Source organism: Puma concolor, chromosome D4 (assembly GCF_028749965.1).
Source record: "Puma concolor isolate L17-30 chromosome D4, mPumCon1.1.hap2, whole genome shotgun sequence".
NCBI lineage: Eukaryota > Metazoa > Chordata > Mammalia > Carnivora > Felidae > Puma > Puma concolor.
Genome location: NC_141679.1, coordinates 89,995,874 through 90,015,302, shown reverse-complemented (window position 1 = coordinate 90,015,302; position 19,429 = coordinate 89,995,874). Strand labels below are relative to the sequence as shown.

Below are 19,429 nucleotides of genomic sequence, written 5' to 3'. Positions count from 1 at the left end.
AGGCGCTCGGGGTGCCACCGGCTCCCCTTAAGCTTTAGGGGGGCCGCCGAGGGGCCTCCATTCTCCAGCATCCCCTCTCATCCTAGACGCTCCAGAGACCGCCACCCACCCCCTGCAGAGGCAGAGCCCTTGGGGACCTGTGTCCCTGCTGGGGACGTGGGCCCGTCCCCAGCCCAAAGCTGGAGCGGGATCCACCGTGGACAGCAGGTTCCCAGGGTAGGGGCGAGGTGAAGAAGGAAAACAGCCTCACCCCACTCTGTTCCGCATCCCGTAAGCTCGCCACCTGGGAGCGTCCGTGGAAATGCGCAGAATGTATTTCAAAGGCTCCAGAAGCGGCCGATGTTCAACGTGGCAAGTTGGGGGTTTAAATCGTGGTGGCCCGGCCGGTTGGGTGCCCCAGAGCCCCTCGAGGGAAAAGACAAGGTGCAGGTGTCCCACACCCCTAGCAGCAAAGGGAACACTGGAGGCTCAGGAGAGAAGCCCGGGGCCTTGGGGGGCTGGGTTGCGGAGGGAGGGCGGGTCCTGTCTGCTGGGGCAAGTCCCAGGCGGGGGGTGGGGGGGGCAGGGGGGGGGTGGGGGTTCCCTGCAGCAGGAGGGGAGGGTAGTCAGGCCTGAGGGCTAGGCCTGTGGAGTGCTCTGGGTCCGGAGACCCACCCACCCACCGTTCACCATGGGCAGCTGGACCCCTCTGCAGACGGGAATGTTCTGCCCTGTCCCCATGGCCTGGCTGAGAGAGGAAGGTGGTTTCCTCCCCCAAAGGATCGTAGGTGTTATGGGTCGCATCGTGGGCCCCGAAAGATATGTTGAAGTCCTAACTCTCAGCGCCTGTGAATGTGACCTCGTTCAGAAATGGAGCCTTTGCAGATGTGATTAAGATGTAAGTGAAAATGGGGGCGCCTGGGTGGCTCAGCTGGTTAAGTGTCCAACTCTGGATCTCAGCCCGGGGCACGATCTCACAGTTTGTGAGTTCGAGACCCGCATCGTGACCTCAGGGAGAACGACCAACCAGCCCGGAAAAATCTAGGAGCCCCTTAACCTCTGACCACCTGACACCAAGGCCCATCCGGGGCTGAAGACATCCCACCCTTTTGTGTCAACAGAGACCCTCCTGCCTGGAAACTTGCATCACACGAGGAGAGAGCACGCAGGAGAGGGGTCCGCTGCATATCGCCTTGTATTGTCACATGAAATGCACATCCATGATGGGTACTTGGAAACGACCTATCAGGTCACATGGAGTCCGGCCCCTGGGGGCCAAAGCGGCACCGATGCCCGCGGCCGTGAGCTCTGCGCAGGCGCTGGGAGAGGCCCACGCGTGCCTCAGACCCTCCGGCTCCCGGGCGGCCTCTCCCAAAACGCGCTTGAGGAGACGGCGGTTCTTTGGGGGTTAGTAGCTGTTCCTCGAGAAAAGGGGTCTGTGGTCAAATGCGCTGAGGACACACGGAGTTTGACAGGAAGCATTTGCACAGGACTTGTCAGAGCCTTTATGGCGACAACAGCCCTCGTGAATGTCCGGCACGGGGGCACGGTGTGCGGCATTGCCCAAGTTTATTTGACCACAAAACCCTTTTCCTTCCCAAAGCGTCTTGCAGGCTGGCATCCGGCAGGGCGCCCTTCGGAGAGTGCTGCCCTGAGCTGCCGATGACGGTTAATGGCAGTGGCACCTGTGCTGGGCGGTGGGTGGGGGGGGCGCTCTGCCAGGCATCGTGCTGTGGGCACGGCGGGCACAGCCAAGCACTCAGCGGTCGTGACGGCGACCGAGGGACGGGACAAGACCCGGCCCCGCTCCCGCCACCTTTAGTTCTCGCCTGCCTTCTCCGTGGCGGAAGCAAAGCGTGGCCCAGAGAGGACACGCGCGGTCCAGGCAAAGGGGCAGAGAGCACCCGCCCCTGCCGGCCGCACCGAGCCTCCGGGCGGCCCGGCCGCGGTCGCCAGCCTCCAACCGCGACGGGGGACGTGAGGCCGCCGGTCGGCCGCCGCGCCTGCCTCCTCTCTCGGCTCCCGGAGCCCTGAGCAGGCGGCTCACCAGGCGGAGATGAGCATCTGGCAGGTGTTCGAGGACATCCAGACCAGCTCCACCAGGCGGAACTGGAAGTAGCCGATGACGAAGCCCGAGATGACGTCCGTGATGTGGTGGCGTCCGATCATCACGCGCGACAGGCCCACGCAGAAGGCCCAGAGTACCAGCAGGACGCGCAGGGGCACGGCCAGCACCAGGTGGCTGAGGAAGAACTTGGACACCATGGCCGCGCGGCTGGCGTGCCCAGCGGGGAAGGCGTACACGTCCATGGTGAGGTAGTCCAGGAGGCTGGGGTTCGTCTCGAACGGGCCGCGGCGCTTGATGAGTTTCTGCACGCCGGCCACCGTCATGATGTCCAGGAGCAGGGCTGTGGGCGAGAGGGAGAGGCCCCGAGGGACCGTCAGCGTCCCCTCACACCTCAGCCCCCCCCCCCCCGCCCAGCCTTGCTTCCTTCGCTCCAGCCACGCTGACCCCCCTGGCGCGTTTCTACCCCAGGGCCTTTGCCTGTGCTGTACCTGAACGCCCTTTCCTGGGTTGCCCACCCGGCCCGGGCCCTCCCTTTCCTCGGCAGACCGGCCTCCCGACCGCCCGTTTACCGAAGCCCTGGCCCATCACACGCTTTCTCAGCATCACTCTCGTCTCTCTTCCCTGACGCCACACGTGCTCCGCGAGGGCCCGGACCCAATTTGTTCACGGGGCTCGGTAAAGGTGCCAGCACGACAGAGTGGGTCATCGGGGGCAGCACGGGCCCCTGAGGAGGGCCTCGGTCCTGACCCACCAACCCCGGCTGGTGATTCTTCTGGAAGGACCTCACTGACGTCCCTGCGGTCCTGGGAACAGCACACGACTATATCCCTGCTTTTGAGAAGCGAAGGTGAAATTCGTGTCACCTAAGCGTAGAGTTCAGTGGCATTCAACACACTCACAGGGTTGGGGCGCCTGGGGTAGGGGGGCTCAGTCGGTTGGGCCACCGACTTCGGCTCAGGTCATGATCTCACGGTCCGTGAGTTCGAGCCCCGCGTCGGGCTCTGTGCTGACGGCTCGGAGCCTGTTTGGGATTCTCTCTCCTTGTCTCTCTCTGCCCCTTCCCCGCGCGTGCCTTCTCTCTCTCTCTCAAAATAAATACACTTAAAAAAAATACATTCACAGGACTGTACATCCACCAGTTCCCAGTTGCAAAACACGCTTCTCACCCCCAAAAGGAAGTCTGGGACCCATGACACGACTTGTCCCTCTCCTATTGCCCCCAGCCCTGGCCGTCACCGATCTGCTTTCTCTCTCTACGGATCTGCCTCCCGTGGGCACTTCTCATGCAGGGAGTCAGACACGTGGCCTTTTGTGTGAGGCTGCTTTCACTCAGGATCGTGTGTTCGAGGTCCGTCCACGCAGCATGCGTTGGTACCTTATTCCTAAAGCGGAATAATAGTCCGCTGCCGGGACACCCCCCCCCCCCCCCCCCGCCGTTTGTGTATCCGTTCGCCTGTCAGGGGACGTCTGGGTTCCTTGCACCTTCTGGCTATTGCGGATGCTCGCGTCCAAGTATTTGCCGAGCGCCTGTTTCCGGTGTTTGTGAGGACAGGCCTATGGCGGAGTCGCACGGTGATATGGTAACTCTAGCTGGTAACTTCTGGAGGAACCGTCACACTATTGGCCGCGGCAGCAGCCGAACCATATCGTCCCCCTTTTACGGAGGACAAGACCAAGCCTTAGAGGTCGGAGTATTCGTACCTGCGGCTCGTCCTTTCTGGAAGGTTCCGCCCTTTCCCTCCCCCGCCGACTTATTCTCCCTCGTCCTTCAGGATTCTCCCTCGTCCTTATTACTTCTCAGTCCCAGCCGGCCTGATCCTGGCGGCCAGCCGGCATCCAGCAGGTGCGTCGGTGAGAGTGTCTCCTTCTCTGGGGCTCCCCCCAGGGTCGAAATTACCCGACGCCTGTTCCGAGACCTCCGCCACCCGCAGGGAAATCAGAACTTCCCTGGCGCTTTGGGCGGTGGCCAGCCACAGCCTGGGTGTCGGGTGGGCTGCTGGGGTCTGGGGGGTTAATGTGGACCAGGATCGGGCCCTGAGAAGGAGCCAGACGTGACATTAGTCACTGGAAGGCATAGTCGTCTGTCCAACTGGTGACCAAGTTTCTCAGCCAGAAACCAAGGCTCATCACCTTGGCAGGCTGTTGCTGGTTTAAAAGCTGCCTTCCCAGACAAGCGTGAATCCTGGAGCAGGTGTGCACAGAGGAAGGCAGGAGGGAGGGGGCAGCGTTGGCATCCTCAGATTTGGTGGCTGAAGGCACGAAGGGCTTGTGCCCGAGTCTCCCCACATGCCCCGGCCCCTGTCATGGCTGGTCAGGAACCACAGGCCAAGGACTGAGCTAGACCCACACCCTCCTCACTTTTTGGGAGCCAAGCATTTTTTCCCCATCGAAAGCAAATACGAAGATTCAGCGTGTGGAACAGATAAGAGAGGCGGCCCTGTGGTGAAGCTGGGGGGGGGGAGCTCCGTTTGGGGACCTTCCCCGGTCCCCCCCCCCCCACAGAGGCCTCGGAGGCTACCTGTGTCCCCTGATTTCAATATTTAGTTTTGAGAGCGAGCGAGCAGGGGAGGGGCAGAGACAGAGGGAGATAGAGAATCCCAAGCAGGCTCCATGCTGCCAGCGCAGAGCCTGACGTGGGGCTTGAACCCCCGAACCATGAGATCATGAGCTGAGCTAAAAGCAAGAGTCAGATGCTTAAGCGACTGAGCCACCCAGGCGCCCCTGTGTCTGGGCCATGGGGAATCCGCTGCTATTTCTGGCCAGTTCTGTCTCTTGAGGCCATAACGAGGTAGAGACTCTACCCCTTTGCCGCTGGCTGTCCGTCTGGCCCCACCCATCCTATGCCTTGTTCATTCATTCACTGGACCTCCAGTTCCTGGGCACGGCTGGCTCTCGGGTAGGTCAGGCATGGGCCCGGCCCCGGGCTGGTGAGCCCGGCTGGCCGAGTGCCGTGGGGCCGAGGTAGCAGGTGGGCAGTAAGCACTGGTTATAGAGTTCCTCTACAGGTGCAACGGGACAGTGGTCTCCCAGTCCCCACGCTGTGGCCGTTGGGTGTTGAGGCTTGGAGGAGGAAGAGGCAGGACGGCTCCCCAGCACAGCTGATGCCTTCCCTGGGCCTCTCCCCCCACCCACCCCCACCTCCTGCTGCCAGGACGGGGCTGCCCGCCCCTCCTCCAGCACCTCGGCCAGCCCTCCTTGTGACCATGATTCTTACACTATCAGCGCATAATCTAGGGCCCAGAAATAGAAGCAAATGGAGCCATCACTCAGGGCTCCGTGAATTCTGATCGCACAGCACTGTCAACTTCCCTGACCTACATTCCTCCTGGCCTTGGAGAGGAGGCAACGGGGGCCCACGGGGAAGGTCGGCCCGGCAGATGCTCGGGGGAGAGAGGCAGGACGGCGGCAGAAGCCCGTCGCCCCCGGCGCGCCGTGCGAGCAGAGCGGGCCACCTGGCCTCCCCGGGCCTTCACCCCCTGCGGTCAACGAGGGCAGTGGCTGTGCACGCACCTGGGCTCCAGAATCAGAGGCCAGCTTCAAGGTCAGCTGCTTGCCGACCGCACGACCTTGGCACGTCCGCCTCTCCCAGCCTCCCTTCCCCTCATTGACAAAGTCCCGGAGGCCACTCAGAGCGCGGCTCTCAGGACACGCTTCATAAACGGCGCCTGGGACACAGGGCTCGGCCTCCCTCACCATCCCGGTTGTAGCCATTTCCACTTCCGGCCCCTCTCAGCAAGCTGGGCTCTGAGATGTCCGGGCCCCCAGGCAGGAGGCACAGCCGTTCCCCAGGCCCTGCTGCCCGGCAGCCTCCCCGCCTCAGAGCAGGATGAGAGACCTGTCTCAGCGTCCCCTGTCCTTCCCCACCCCAGAGACCCTGGGGGCCTGTGCTGCTTGGGGAACCAGGGGGGTCACAGGGCCAAGGCCAGGGGCCAGACCTTTCTGAGAAAAGAGCTGCTATCATGGGAGATTTGGAATTGGCCGCTCCTGAGGCCTCCTGCCTGCCTGTGACTGGCCGCTTGTGTGTGTGTGTGTGTGTGTGTGTGTGTGTGTGTCTGCCCGGAGGCAGAGGAATGGCTGAGGTGACCTCTCCTGGCCCCCGTAGAGCTTCAGCTGCTTTCCAGCATGGGGGAATCAGGCTGGGCAGGAGGCGGGAAGGGGGAGGCTGTGGGCTCAGCAGAGAGCCAAACCCGGCCTGACCAGGGCGGGGGTGGGGTGGGGGCTCCTTGTTGGCCGGCGAGGGGACGGGTCTATGGGCCGTGACTCTCACTGGCTGGGGCAGGGAGGAGGGGTCCCAGCTCTTCCGGCCCCGGGGGCCGACCCTGCCTCTTAGCCCCCCATTCCAACTCCTCCAGGAGCTGGGGGACCGGCCGGCAGGGCTGTGGGGCAGCACCAATCCCTCTAAACTTTCTGAAGGGCATTCGGCCTCAGACCTAGAAGCCTTTGCAACACGACTTCCTTGACTCAGCTCTTCCATTCATAGAGTATCTCCTTGGGAAATAATTAGGGATACGCACCGTGATTCACGGTCTTCCTAACACCGAGGACCGCACCAACGCGATGCCCTTGAGTCAGAGACGGATGGGATGTGTCGTGGCCAAGTCTAGACAATGGCGTGCCGGGGCCACCGCCAACGATGAGGCAGGTGTGTATTTATAGCCACCGAAGGAGCCTGTGGGGTTTTTTGTTAAGTGGAGAAGGACAAGTAACAAACAGGATTGGCAGTATGATGCCGTTCTTATAAAATAAGATGTAAATGTGTCTATACGCAGAGACACAGAGTCCGGAAGGCTCCACCGACTGGTTAAGAGTGCTCCTCTCTAGGTAGGAAGACGAGGGTGATTTTTTTTGTTGTCTTTCTGTCATCCTGCATTTAATCGTTTTCTTCCCACGAACAGGCGTTATTGGGCACATTGTTAAACAGTTATTTTTACAAAAGGACAAGTAGACTGCACTTTTAGGAGGCGCCCTAGAATAGACGAATTCATAGAGACGGAAAGTAAACAGCGGTTACCAAGGGTTGGGGGATGGATGAACCCTGGGGACGTTCTCAAGTGAAGGCAGGGAATGGGGAGTTCTTGTTTAAGTGGGGACAGAGCCCCAGTTTGGGAAAATGGAAAAATTCTGGAGGTGGGTGGGGGTGACGGTTACCTACGATGCGAATGCATTTAATGCCGCTGCATTTTAGCGCTTAAAGATGGTTCACGTGGTCAACTTCATGTGTGTTTCAGCACAGGCACGCGAAATCTCTTTAAAAAACCAGTGCACGGTTCCAGCAGGATGTAGCTCTCAGGGAGGTGCGCAGCGAGCAGAGGGGTGGAGTCGGGGGCGGGTGTCCCGGGGGTAGGTGGGAACCTTCTAGTCTTTTAGCACTGGGACCTCCACTCTGTCGGTGTGAGCAGTGTGTGTGTGTAGACACATGTGCCCATGCCCGGCACCTCTCCCGACCTGGGCAGCCCCTGACTTCAGCCAGAGCCACGCCCCCAGCCCTGGGCACCCCGGGTGGGGGGCAATGCGAGGGCCCTGGCCTGTCTCTACCTCCCCTGGCCTGAACGATCTGCTTTCTCATCTGAAGAATCCAGATAGCAAGGCCGGCTCCAGCTCTCTCCGAAGACTCTTGGGGGACGAGGAAATCAAAGCCACAGGCACAGGACTCTGACAGCATCATCTATTCACTCAGCTGAGCACCAGGCAGTGTAGACATGAGCCTGCCCAATCACGCATGGCCACAAGGGCAGCTGTCAGGACAGTGCGTGGTCAGGGGGCGGCTGAAGGCCCCCCCCGTGGAGGGACCGATGTCTCACTGAGCCCCACAGAGACATGACAAGTGAAGCCAGGAAAAGGCGGGGGAATGTTCTCTCCCTACAGATCTGGCAGCCACCGGCTCCACAGGAGAGTTCCAGATGGGAAGGACGGTCAGCCTAGGTAGCCATCAATTAGGGACAGGCAGGCAGGGCGGGGGGGGGGGGGGTGGCGGTCGTCACCAAGGCATCGCTAAGAGCGGACCCAGTGGGTGGTGAGGGAGAGATGACATCACAGATTATACAGAGGGTCTGCACGGGGGGCCGGGTGGGTGTAGGGCTGCTGCAAGGCTGACGGGCCAGTTCTGATTTCTGAACCTTGAAACTTGAGGTAAAGGGACGCGGGGCTGAGACCACGTTCCCAAAGGGCACGTTCATGGCCCGGCGGGTCCTGTGAGAAGGAGGCCTTGCTGGGAACAACACTGCAGGAGGTCATTTGAGAAACCTACGCTATGTTAGCATGTGCCCAGAGTTAGGCTGTCACACGCGTCCAGAGGCCCGTGACCCAAGCCGCAGGGGATGTTATTCCTGGGGAGGAGGGGGTTTAAGGGAAGCCCTCACTGTTTTGGTCATCTGTCCTCGCAATGTTCGAATTTCCCTTGCTAGAAGAGGATATGATGACAGAGTGCTCAGCGTCACTGATCATTAAGGAAAATGCAACTCAAAGCCACGAGATACCACTTTGCACGCTCACTAGGATGCTCATTATCAAAACCCGGAAACCAGTGGGCGCTAGCAAGGACCCAGAGAGACGCGAGCCCTCGTGCATCGCCGGTGGGATGGTGCAGCGGCCAGGGGCAACAGTGCGGGTGTTCTTCGAAAAATTACGCCAGCGCGCCGAAAGCAGGGACTTGCGCACCCGTGTTCACGGCGGCGCTGTTCGCGACAGCCGTGGGGCAGGAGCAAGCCAAGTGTCCACCGATGGGTGACGGATCAACAAAACGTGGCGTAGCCATACCGCGGAATATTACTCAGCCTTGAAAAGGAAGTGACTCCTGATGCCCGCTACAGCACGGAGGAACCTGGAGGCCATTACTCAAAGTGAAATCAGCCAGACACAGAAGGACGACGGTGTGCGACTCCACTTTTCTGAGGCCCCTAGAGAAGTCACGTTCATAGAGACGTAGGAAGGAGAGCGGTGGGTGCCAGGGGCTGGGCGAGGGGCTGGGGAGTCAACGTTTAATGGAGATGGGGGTTCCGTTGGGAAAGAGGAAAAGCTCCGGAGACGGACGGTGGTGATGGCTCCATGACATTGAGAATGTGTTCAATGGCCATGAACACTTAAAATGGCTAAAATTTTAATAGACAGGACAATCTCAATAGAGACACTTTTATAGATCATGGCAACAAGACATGGGAGCCATGGTCCGCCAAGGACAGGCCCACGAAGAAACCGGGATGGGCTTGGTGAGCTGGGATTGGCCTAGGTCACCTGTCGCATGGCTCTCTGTGGGATCATCAAGCCTGATGCTGCAGGGGAGGGCCGAGGGAGGGGACTGAGTCATCTCACAGGTGTCTGGGGCCTGGGGGGGGGGGGGACCCAGGACTGCTTTTGATAATGGCGATGGGGCAAGGATAGTGCTATGCAGAGTTGCACAAGCGTTAACTGGCATTAGTATGAGCCAAGATGCTCATGCGTGCTTCTTCAGTGAGCTGTCCCAGCCACCCATTTGCCGGATGAGGAAAATGAGGCTCAGAGAGGCAAAGTCACGTGTCCGAGTTCCCACAGCGGGGCTAGGATTTGCACCCAGGTCCAGCCGACTCTGGAGTCCAAGGTTTTGCCAGCTGCTAAGACCCCTTTTGGCTTGTTCTCCAGGCTGGGCAGCATGGCCCTGGGGGGAGGGAACACGGAGGTGGGGGGGCAGTGCAGAGGACTTCCTCCTGGCCCAGCTGGGACCCCTCCCAGGGTGACAGGCTAGAACTCTCAGTTCCCAGGGCACCTGAGTTTTCCCTTCTGGGGCCGCAGGGAGCCTAGGTCCCAACTACACAGGCGGGGCCTCCGCTCCCAGCCCAGAGACTGCCCCCGGGAATTAGCTAGGTGCCCCAGTGCTCAGGGCAGGAGGGCAGGACTGGGATGTTCACCTGCAACCCACTGTGCCAAGTGCCTTATCAGCTTCCTCTAAGCCCCGGGGCCCCACGTACAGATCAGGAAACTGAGGTTCAGGGACGGGAACTGGCTTGAACAAGTTCACAGAGAGAAAGGGTCAGGGAAGGATTGGAAAAAGCCCAGTCTGACCTGGGAGCCTGTGGTCTAGGGTGGAAAGCTGCCCCCCGCCGTCCCCCCAAAGACTGAAGGACAGACCGAACTCTGCACTGAACCCACCTTGGCTACCTGCTTTCTGCCACGGAACTGAGGGGCTCGGTCTGCACCCCCACAGAGTGGAGCCCACAGACCACTCTGCCTGCTCTGAGCACCTGCTGTTGAGAGGCTGCTTTGTGCCAGGCCCCTATTTCTCTGTGCTCTTAGCGCCCAGATACACCAGCAAAGGTGCTGGCAGGTGGAAAACTTCCCCCCAGACCCTTCACCTCCTTGCTGTACTCATGCTTCTGGAACGATGGGGTGGTACCCGCAGCCTGCGGGCTGACGGCGAGTGGGGAGGCAAAGGGTTTGTCGTCTGGAGGACGTGGCTTTGGTCCCTGGGCCTGCCACTAACGCTTGTGTGGAGTGGGCATGTCCCTGGACCCCTCTGAACCTCGGTTAACTCATCTGTAAAGCGGGTACACGAATGCTTATTAAGTCGTTAAAAGTATTTTTAGATTATGAAATACAGGACATTCATGGCATCGTATTCGGTACACAAAGAAGCTCAATGAATGAGGTTTTTAAAAACTTAAGAACGACTGTCATTCTTATTCGAGAAGGGAGGCATCCCGAATCTGAAGCAGGTGCCTTTGGGCCCACAGCTGCTGGTTGCCGGAATGAGCCAGAAACCTCCTCTTAACAAGCTAGAAGTGCTCCCCACACCGTCTCTGACCAGCTGCATGACCGTGGGCAAGCCGCCGCCCTGTGCCTCAGTTTCCTCCTCTTTACAAGGGGAAGATGCTGCTTCTCCCTCCCGGGACTGTGAGAGGATTAGAAGCGAAGGTGTGTTTCATGCAATGCTGGGCACACAGTTAACACTGAACACATTACAAATACAGCTTTATCACCTCCAGCCTCACCCAGGGAAGGGACCTGCGGACAGGGGCTAGGGAGCAGGGCTGAGAGGGAGGCTTCAGGGTCCCTTCTCACCCCTGTCCTCGGACACCAGACAACCTAACTCCCAGCACGGCTTTCTGGAACGGCTGCTCTGTCCGGGGCTGTAAGAGCCCCAGGGAAACCTTGGATAATGAGTGCAGGGCTCTGCCCCGGGAAGCCCGTGGCAGGGCGCCTGGAAAGAGCACAAGCCTGGTGTCAGGCGGGCCCGGTGCAAATCTCTAGCTCGGAAGCCTTGGCCAGGTTGCTTTATTTATAGGAACCTCAATTTCCTAATCTGTAAAGTGGGAGCGATAATAGCACCAGTCACGCGGGACTGTCTATTCGGGACAAACAACAAGTCACGTAAACGATTTAATAAGAAGAACGGAAAAACATGGTGGGGGGGAGGGGGTTGCAAGGAAGCCCCTGACCATCTCCTCCTCCCCACGTCCCACCCACAGCATGTCCAGTCCCAGACCCTCTGAGACCTAAGCAGCGAGATGCACATTATCCTAACGTCATCTGGGATCGCGGCTGTCGGTGTCCCAGCCTACTACCCCCTTCTGGAGCTGGGTTCCCTCGGCAGGGTTTGCTTGGCCTGAGACCTCCGACCACCTGTGCCCAAATTGGTGGCCGCACCGAGAGGGCTGAGGGGACCAACGTGGGCCCGGCGTAGAGGGTGGAAGCCGGGGTTCCCCTAGCACCTTGGGGATCTGCAGGTGCGCAGGATGGGGGTCGGTGTCACCTTGCGAGTGGAGGGGAGTGGGTCCCCCAGCACAGGACGGTGCCAAACGGAGAGATACCGGCAGCAGAGACGGTGGTAAAACAAACCAGCACCAGCTCACCTGGCCGGTTCCTCCAGCGACTCACCAAGGGAAGCAGCAGGTAAGGACTCTAGGCGGCCACAAGTGGGCAGGAGCCCCAGACTGGACCTCCGGCACCCCCAGGCCTGGGCAGCAGGCAGGGGCTCTGAACCAACCGGGGGGGGGGCATGGGGGCAGCTCACAAGCCCTGTTTGCAAGCAGCCTAGGAACTCAAGGACCCCAACCCATGGGATGGGAGCTCCCCCTCTCTGGACACTTACCAGGATCCCAGCTCCAGGACCCCCACCAGATTCTTGATGGCCTCCCTCGAGGCCACATCCTCCAGCACCCCCTCCCTTCAAGCCGCCTCTGGGGCAGTGGGGGCACTTTGCCAAGAGCCGGGCCCTTCCTTGGAGGTTCCCTCAGGGCCTCCACCTTCTCGAGGCCCCCGCTCTGGAGGGGGGCCCCCGCCTGCGCATCCCCGGCTCTCTCTTTCCCAGGCTGGAGGGTTGCCTGTTTCTGGGGCACCCTTCCTGCCTAACCTCATTAGATGGTGCCAGGCGGCTTCTGAGGGCCCCACTCATGCTGGCCGGGGCGGGGTGGTGTGGGCTTCCCCCCCGGGGGAACTGGCGGGGCGGGTGGCGGACGGCGGGCACACTCACCCAGGAGCAGGTTCATGAGCACCTCCTGGCCGGCCAGTGTGCTGCTCTTCACCAGGCAGAGGATGGTACCCCCGATCCAGGGGATGCCGTGGCCCGTGATGCCAATGAGCTTGACCATGGAGCGGGCGCTGGCCCAGGACGCGGCACGGCCGGCACACACCCCCAGCCGCTTGGACATGCAGATGTCAATGGCCAGCAGGGAGTTGAAGGCGATGCCCTTGAAGGAGGGGTTCAGCTGCATGCAGTCCTCCTCGGGCAGCTGCTGTGACTGGCGCCTCTCGCGGGCCCCATCACCAGGGGACGGGGGCTGCGCCGAGGGGCCCGGGGCCTTCCTGCCCGAGCTGCGGGGCTCCGGGGCGCCCTTGGGGGGCTGGTTCAGGGACAGGAACTCGGCTCTGTTGAGGACGTTGTTGCGGTCCCGGGCCCGGGCGCGGCTCTGGGAGGCTGGCATGGTGACGCCTCGCGCCACGAGGGCCGGTGCCAGCCGGGCTGGGAGGCCTTCTCCCCGAAGACTGGAGCCGCCCGGGGATCCCGCCACCACTCCCTGCCTCCCTGCCTTCTCCGCAGCAGCTGTTAAATATAGAGTGCAGGATTGCACATGGCTGTTTACCTCCAGCTGCCACCGGGCTCCACGGGGACGTCAGTGCCAGCTGCGCAGCCAATCGAGCCCACCGATGCGGGCCAGCGCCAATGGAGCCACCGGGGAGGCGGACGAGTCCACAGCTGCGGCCTCGCTGCCTCGGGGCCTGGGCTATTTAAATCTTCCAATGGCTCACTCCCCGGGACTGGAGGAGTCTGGGAAATGTAGTCCTCCCGCTGCCCTGGCCCAGAGGCCCCCAGACGCAGGCCCTGAACTAACCCCTGCTCTTACCAGGTTCCCTCGGAGCAGCGCAGCATGGACCCCTGTGAGCCAGGCCCGCCCGCCCCATTGGCCTGGGCCCTGGGACCCCATCCTGTGGACCGGACAGTGGGGCCACGCCAAAGGCCTCCCCGGGCACCAGACGGAGTGAAGGACGTCACTGACGGCATCATCTTGGGTCGGCTGGGGCCGGGCCCAGCCCCCCCCCACCCCCCCAGACCCCGTGACAGCATTTCATTAAGCTGGCAGGTTGGGGCTTTATTCCTATTTTTTGATCAGTCTTGAATTTGGCTTCGGTGCATGAGAGTCCAATCAAATGGCAATAATCTGTAAGATCTGATTTCCATTAGAGGGAGGGTTGGGTGATCGGTTGGTAATGGATCTGCCTCTTGGAGGCTGCCTCCACTGCTTAGAGTTTTTTCAAAGGACAGGGGCACTCCAGCAGCTTCAGGCAGCCCACCAGTGGTTATCAAACGCCTGATGCGACCCGAGGGGCCTGGCATGCGCCACAAATGACAGGTCCGTCCTGTCCCCGGGAAGCTCAGTTCAGTGGGGGGGGGGGGGGGGGGGGGTCAGACAAATGACATGGAAATGATTGCAGGTGCAGAGACGTGGGATAGGGTCACAGAACCACAGCCTGGGTTTGTCTTGAGAATCACGGTGGGAGGACAGGTTACCCCACTGAAGTCCCAGAGGCCTGTGCGGCCAGCGCATGACACAGAAGGACAAGAGAGGCTGGGAGCCAAAGAGGGCAGACTGAGAGGGCCCAGCTGAGGACTTGGGGTTTGAGTCAGGCCTCTCTGTCCCCACCTGGGTGACTACAGGAACCCAAAGTCTCTACAGCCCTTTGAGGGCTGGCTGGGCCTGGGCTCAAGGGAAAGCCATTGATATAGGGTGACCAGAAGGCTCAGCAGTGAATGCCCTGGTCTCACAGCTCAGGGCCTGTCCATCCAGCTGGGATGGAGGCAGGAGGCTGTGACCTTCCCTTCCAATCATGGAGCCCACCCGTGACACCCCACAGCCTCCAGGCACCAGGTTCAGAGCCTTCCAAGGTGGGGGAGGTGAGTGCTCTCTGGCCACAGGGCACCAGCTATGGTCTCCAGAGTCTGACAAATGGGGGATGACCTGGGATCCGGCACCAACTAAGCCGTGGGATCTTGAACAAGTCACGTGGCCCGTCTGGGCCTTGGTGTCTCCACCTGTAACATGGGAATATTAGCGTCTACCTCTCAAAGGCCATTGTGAGGTCAGTGAGATGACGTCTGTTAAATGCTGAGCAGGGTCCCTGCCCCACAGTGAGCCCTCAACCCTATGGGTTAGGAATTGATTCTGTTTGGCAAAAAAGGCCCAGTCTTGTCTCACTTCCGAGCGTCCCTTTCAGAAGGACCCACACCTACGCCATACCTGGTTGGTGCGAAGGCAGACTCCAGGAGCCCTCAGTCCGGGGTCCCTTGCAGACTCCCCGGCATCCTTCTTCCAGACTGTTCCATTCAGATCACGCAGCCACAGAAGACGATGTTCCAGACTGGGTGGCGTCCCAGCCTCTTGGGTGGAGCACTGATGACCCGGGCTGCCTCATCCTGGCTCCTAGACAGCTACACATGCAGATGTGCTCGGAATGCGTGGGTGGCGGGCAGTGTACTGAGCTGTGTGCTCTAGCTCCTTCGCGCCCCATAACCAGCCTTTCTGTGAAGCTGTGATACCACCCCCATTTTGCAGATGAGGAAGCTGAGGCTCAGAGGCATGAAGGCCTCCAGCCAAGCAGCCCAAAAGGGTAGAGGTTCAACTCCCAAGCCAGCCCCTGGGGTGGAACAGGAGGGCGTCCAGACACGGATCCCTCAGACAGCAGGGACCTGGGCACACTCGCTCAGTCCTCCACCAGGGCACGCATCTCCCTCTCCCTGCGTGGGGCCCATGACCTGGGCTGGCCTCAGGAGGGGAAGAGGAGCCTAGCCCAGATTGGGGCTATTAATACCCCGAGGTCTGTGTCAGCATCTCGGTCTGGTCAGAGCGGCCAGCAGGTTCTGAGGGCCACAGTGGGACCCATGCTGAAGAAGTCCACGGGGTCCAGCTGCGCTCTGACCCAGGAGTGGTTAAGGGGAGGCTCTGGCGTGAGACGGCCCCAGGTTCAAACCCTGGCTTGGCCACCTCCAGCTTAGTGACCACGAGTAAGTCCTATGAGCCCTCCTGGCCCCTGTTCCCCATCCTGGGGGGGTTGCGGGGGGCTGATGGAAGGATGGTGTGAGGGGCTCACTGAGCCTGAGACCTGCTCCTTTCTCAGGTAGGGTGGCCCTGTTCACTTTCTCAGACAGCTGAGAAGCAGGCTCCACCCCTTTACGAGGCCCTACCATAGGCCACACAGTCCTACTTCTCAAAAATTCTCAGAATTCAGCAGCGCCTGGGTGGCTCAGTTAAGCATCCAACTCTGGATTTGCGCCCAGGTCATGGTCTCACGGTCACGGGATCGAGCCCCGGGTCAGGCTCTGCGCTGACAGCACAGCACAGAACCTGCTTGGGATTCTCTCTCTCCCTCTCTCTCTCTGCCCCTCCCCTGCACTCTCCCTCTCTCTCAAAATAAATAAATAAACATTTAAAAAAAAAAAAAAAGAATTCTCAGAATGCATTCACTCATTGAATCCATGCTGTCACTGATCTTTTCCTGAAGTCTAATTAGAGAGGACAGGGGCGCCTGGGTGGCGCAGTCGGTTGAGCGTCCGACTTCAGCCAGGTCGCGATCTCGCGAGGTCTCGCGTGATCTCGCGTGAGTTTGAGCCCCGCGTCAGGCTCTGCGCTGACAGCCTGGAGCCTGTTTCCGATTCTGTGTCTCCCTCTCTCTCTGCCCCTCCCCCGTTCATGCTCTGTCTCTCTCTCTGTCCCCAAAATAAATAAACGTTAATTAGAGAGGATACACACCCATGAAATAACCAGCCAGTTTATAAAACAGTGTACTTTTACCGATACCCTTATTTTTTCCTTACTGTCAAGGTTTTACATGCCTGTTCAAATAAACTCAATAAATACAGATGATACAGGTGTAATCCCACTGCCTGGAGACCACCCCTTGTTAACACGAGGGCGGTCAGGTTATAAAGGGTCCCCTCTCCGGTTCTGGAAATAGTTTACAAAAGCAAATATTACTTTAATAACCAGAAAGAATCTATATTAAACAGACTGTATCTATAGATATCATCTCTGCACAGAAATGCATTTAAAAATATGGTTGGATTACATGCCCTTTAAAAAAATAACCTACCCTTTCGGGGCGCCCGGGTGGTTCATTCGGTTGAGCATCCGACTTCGGCTCGGGTCGCGATCTCACGGTTCGTGAGTTCGGGCCCCGCGTCGGGCTCTGTGTTGACAGCTCAGAGCCTGGGGTCTGCTTCCGGTTCTGTGTCTCCCTCTCTCTCTGCCCCTCCCCCACATGCGTTCTGTCTCTCTCTGCCTCTCAAAAATCAAGAAAACTAATAAAAAAAAATAAAAACCTACCCTTTTCACTTAATAGAAACCTGACCATGTTTCCATGACGACCCACCATTTTTTTTCAACGGTTCCTTGGCATTCGGTCATGTGGACGGGCCATACTTTATGGAAGCGACCCCTGATTATTGGACAGGTAGTTTGTCCCCATCTGATGACTCTCCAGAACTCCTCTGGCATGGCCATCCTTACACTACACCCCTGCACACCAGAGTAGAATATGAATACGTGGTTAAAGTGGCAAGTGCCAAGTGCACCCCCAGAGATCCGATGGGTCACCCTGAGCCACCCACTGCCGTACCCAGGCCCAGAAGAGCACGGATTATAGAGACGTCTAGCCAACAGGGCAAGTCTAACCACCCTGTCCCCACGTTAGAGATGAGGAAGAGCAGCCTGGGGTGGTGACATCACCTGTGAGGCCGCACAGCGGGTCGAGGCCAGAGTTGGAACGGGGGCTGGCTGGTCCCTGCAACTCTGAGCCTGCAGGCTGTCTTTCTGGCCATATGCTTCACCGCTTCTCTATTTCCCGACTGCTTGGCCCTCACTCATTCACTCGTTCACTCCTGGAACACTGCTTGAGGCCCGCTACGCACCAGGCCTCGTGAAAGGACCCGAGGGAAGCGCGAAGGTGACTCTGGGGTGGCCCCATGCCCGCAGACTACCTGGCCTCCCCTGAGCCATTGCCCACCCTGGCCCATGGTCCACACAGCCTTCCTGTCCCAGCCCTGTCAGCTGCTGAAGGGTGGAGGGTGCTGCGACTTGCCAGGGCCCACAGCTCGTCAGGGGAAACCGGGATTCAGACTTGGGTTTCAGCCTCAAGCCCTTGCCTCTAACCAGCTGGATACACTGCCTCTCTCTCCTTTGAGAGCAGGAGAGGTTTTCTGGCAGCTTTGTGGGGCCTAGAGCAGTTTGCACATGGCAGACACGGGTTATTTGTTGTCTCTGAAGCTTTAAGATGGAGCTCCGCTCCGATCTAGCACCAATCTGCTATTACTTACTACCACCAAGTGCATTTATCGTTGGCTTGTACTTAACGGTTGCTCTTGCCTACTTGGAGCTAAGTGTGGGTCCCTTAACCCTCCGGCCAACTTCACGGTCAAGCTTTTAGTCTCCATCACACAAATGGGAGCATCAAAGCTCAGAGGCGAAGGGATTCTTTGCCGGTCGTCCAGTGAGCCAGCGCGGTACCCCAGGACTCAAACATCACCCCAATACCCCTCCCCCTCCTCTGCTCGCTTCCTTTCCTCTTGGTCACTGTCCTTCTTAACGTGCCATCACCCTTATTCTGTGCGTGTCTATGGCTAGTGTCCTCCTAACACAGGGTCTGCCCCAGCGAGGGAGGGGGGGCAGGGACAGCCGTCTGTTCGCTCACTTACGGGCCCAGGGGCACTGCCCGGCCTATAGAAGGCAGTCAATAAATATTCATCAAATGAACGACTGTTTGGTTCTGGAACCCGGGCGCCAAGTCTCCTACAAACTTGCTAACTCCTACAAAGACGGATGGCCAAAGGAGGCCGGTTATTTGGGGTGATGACCCCAGAAGGGAGGGGGAAGGGGGTTGGGCGGGGTGGGGGAGAAGCTCTGCTCCCCGGAGGGCGGCGTCCTGGGGAGGGGCGCGCGCAGCTGGAGGGGAGAAGAGGGAGGGGCGGCGGCGGCGGCGGCGGGGCCCCTGCGGGGAGGGGAGGGGAAGGGAGGGGAAGGGAGCATTTTTCACCACCGCTCGCCCGCCCCCGGGCGCTCCCTCCCGGATCTCTATCGCAGTTCGCATTTCGAAGGCCGCTCCTGGGTTATTTCGGTCGGGAAACCTGATCCTTCGCGGGGTTTATTTTAGCACCTTGGAGAACTCCCAGTGCCGCACCGAGCGGGGCCGCACCCGGCCCGCTGACGCCGCCTCCGGCCAACGCGGACTGTGGGGCGCGGGGCGCACGCACACGCTCCTACAGATACACCCTCACACGAGGCACACGCACTGTCGTCCACGGTAAAGACGCACGGGCTCCTCTGCACCCACACCACTTACGCTCGTCGCACCACGACACACTTCACACGCACGGACACCCCCCCCCCCCACACACACACACACCCTCACACTCATGGGCACATACAGTAACCCGGACACACACACTCCTACGCATACCCCCGTCCCCCCGCGACCGTCACTCTACCCTCCCACACGGAGACGCACAAACCCACACTGCCACGCTCACCCGCACACGCACATGTACGCTCAATCACACCCTCTAACCTCCTCTACTGTGCTTACTGCGCGCCCCCTCGCACCGCCCCCCCCCCCGCCCTCCTGAGAGCGCTTCCTTCCCCCTCCTTTCCCCCAGCCCAACACTAGACACACACACACATCAAAACAACTTACACTATAGGTCCTGATTTATAGCAAGCAATACTTGTGACCATTTCAAGTATGAATTTGTACTTCTCTATTATTCATGTTAACTCATACCTCCATTCATCATTCCTGGATTAACACTGACCTCTCTCGAGCCCGTGGGACCTAAGTGGTGTGGGGACCACACCTGCTGGCTGTCCCGGCCCTGCCCATGCCCTCAGTGTCCTCTGAGCGTCCAGCCCAGGGCAGGTGTCCAGTCAA

General features: G+C 59.7%; 1 protein-coding gene across 2 annotated transcripts; it reads right to left on the bottom strand.

The window, feature by feature from the left end:
• Positions 1-1,156: 1,156 nt before the first annotated feature.
• PLPP7 (phospholipid phosphatase 7 (inactive)) lies at positions 1,157-15,225 on the bottom strand. 2 transcript variants are annotated; one of them, XM_086684312.1, is made up of 3 exons: positions 14,752-15,225; positions 12,489-13,058; positions 1,157-2,387 (listed from the first exon to the last, which is right to left on the bottom strand). In XM_086684312.1, the coding sequence occupies exons 2-3, from the start codon at positions 12,937-12,939 to the stop codon at positions 2,023-2,025; spliced, it is 816 nt and encodes a 271-aa protein (XP_086540438.1). In that variant the 5' UTR covers positions 12,940-13,058; positions 14,752-15,225; the 3' UTR covers positions 1,157-2,022. The 2 variants fall into 2 exon arrangements, with proteins under 2 accessions (XP_086540438.1, XP_086540437.1); XM_086684311.1 differs by lacking the exon at positions 14,752-15,225 and having other exon boundaries at positions 12,489-13,467.
• Positions 15,226-19,429: the final 4,204 nt, after the last annotated feature.

What these genes read in the sequence shown, in the direction of transcription:
- PLPP7 (XM_086684312.1), bottom strand. Translation starts at nt 12,939, where the DNA reads ATGCCAGCCTCCCAGAGCCGCGCCCGGGCCCGGGACCGCAACAACGTC. An exon ending in GCTCATGAACCTGCTCCTGG is followed by an intron (nt 2,388 to 12,488) that starts GTGAGTGTGCCC and finishes TCTCGCCCACAG; the next exon opens with CCCTGCTCCTGGACATCATG.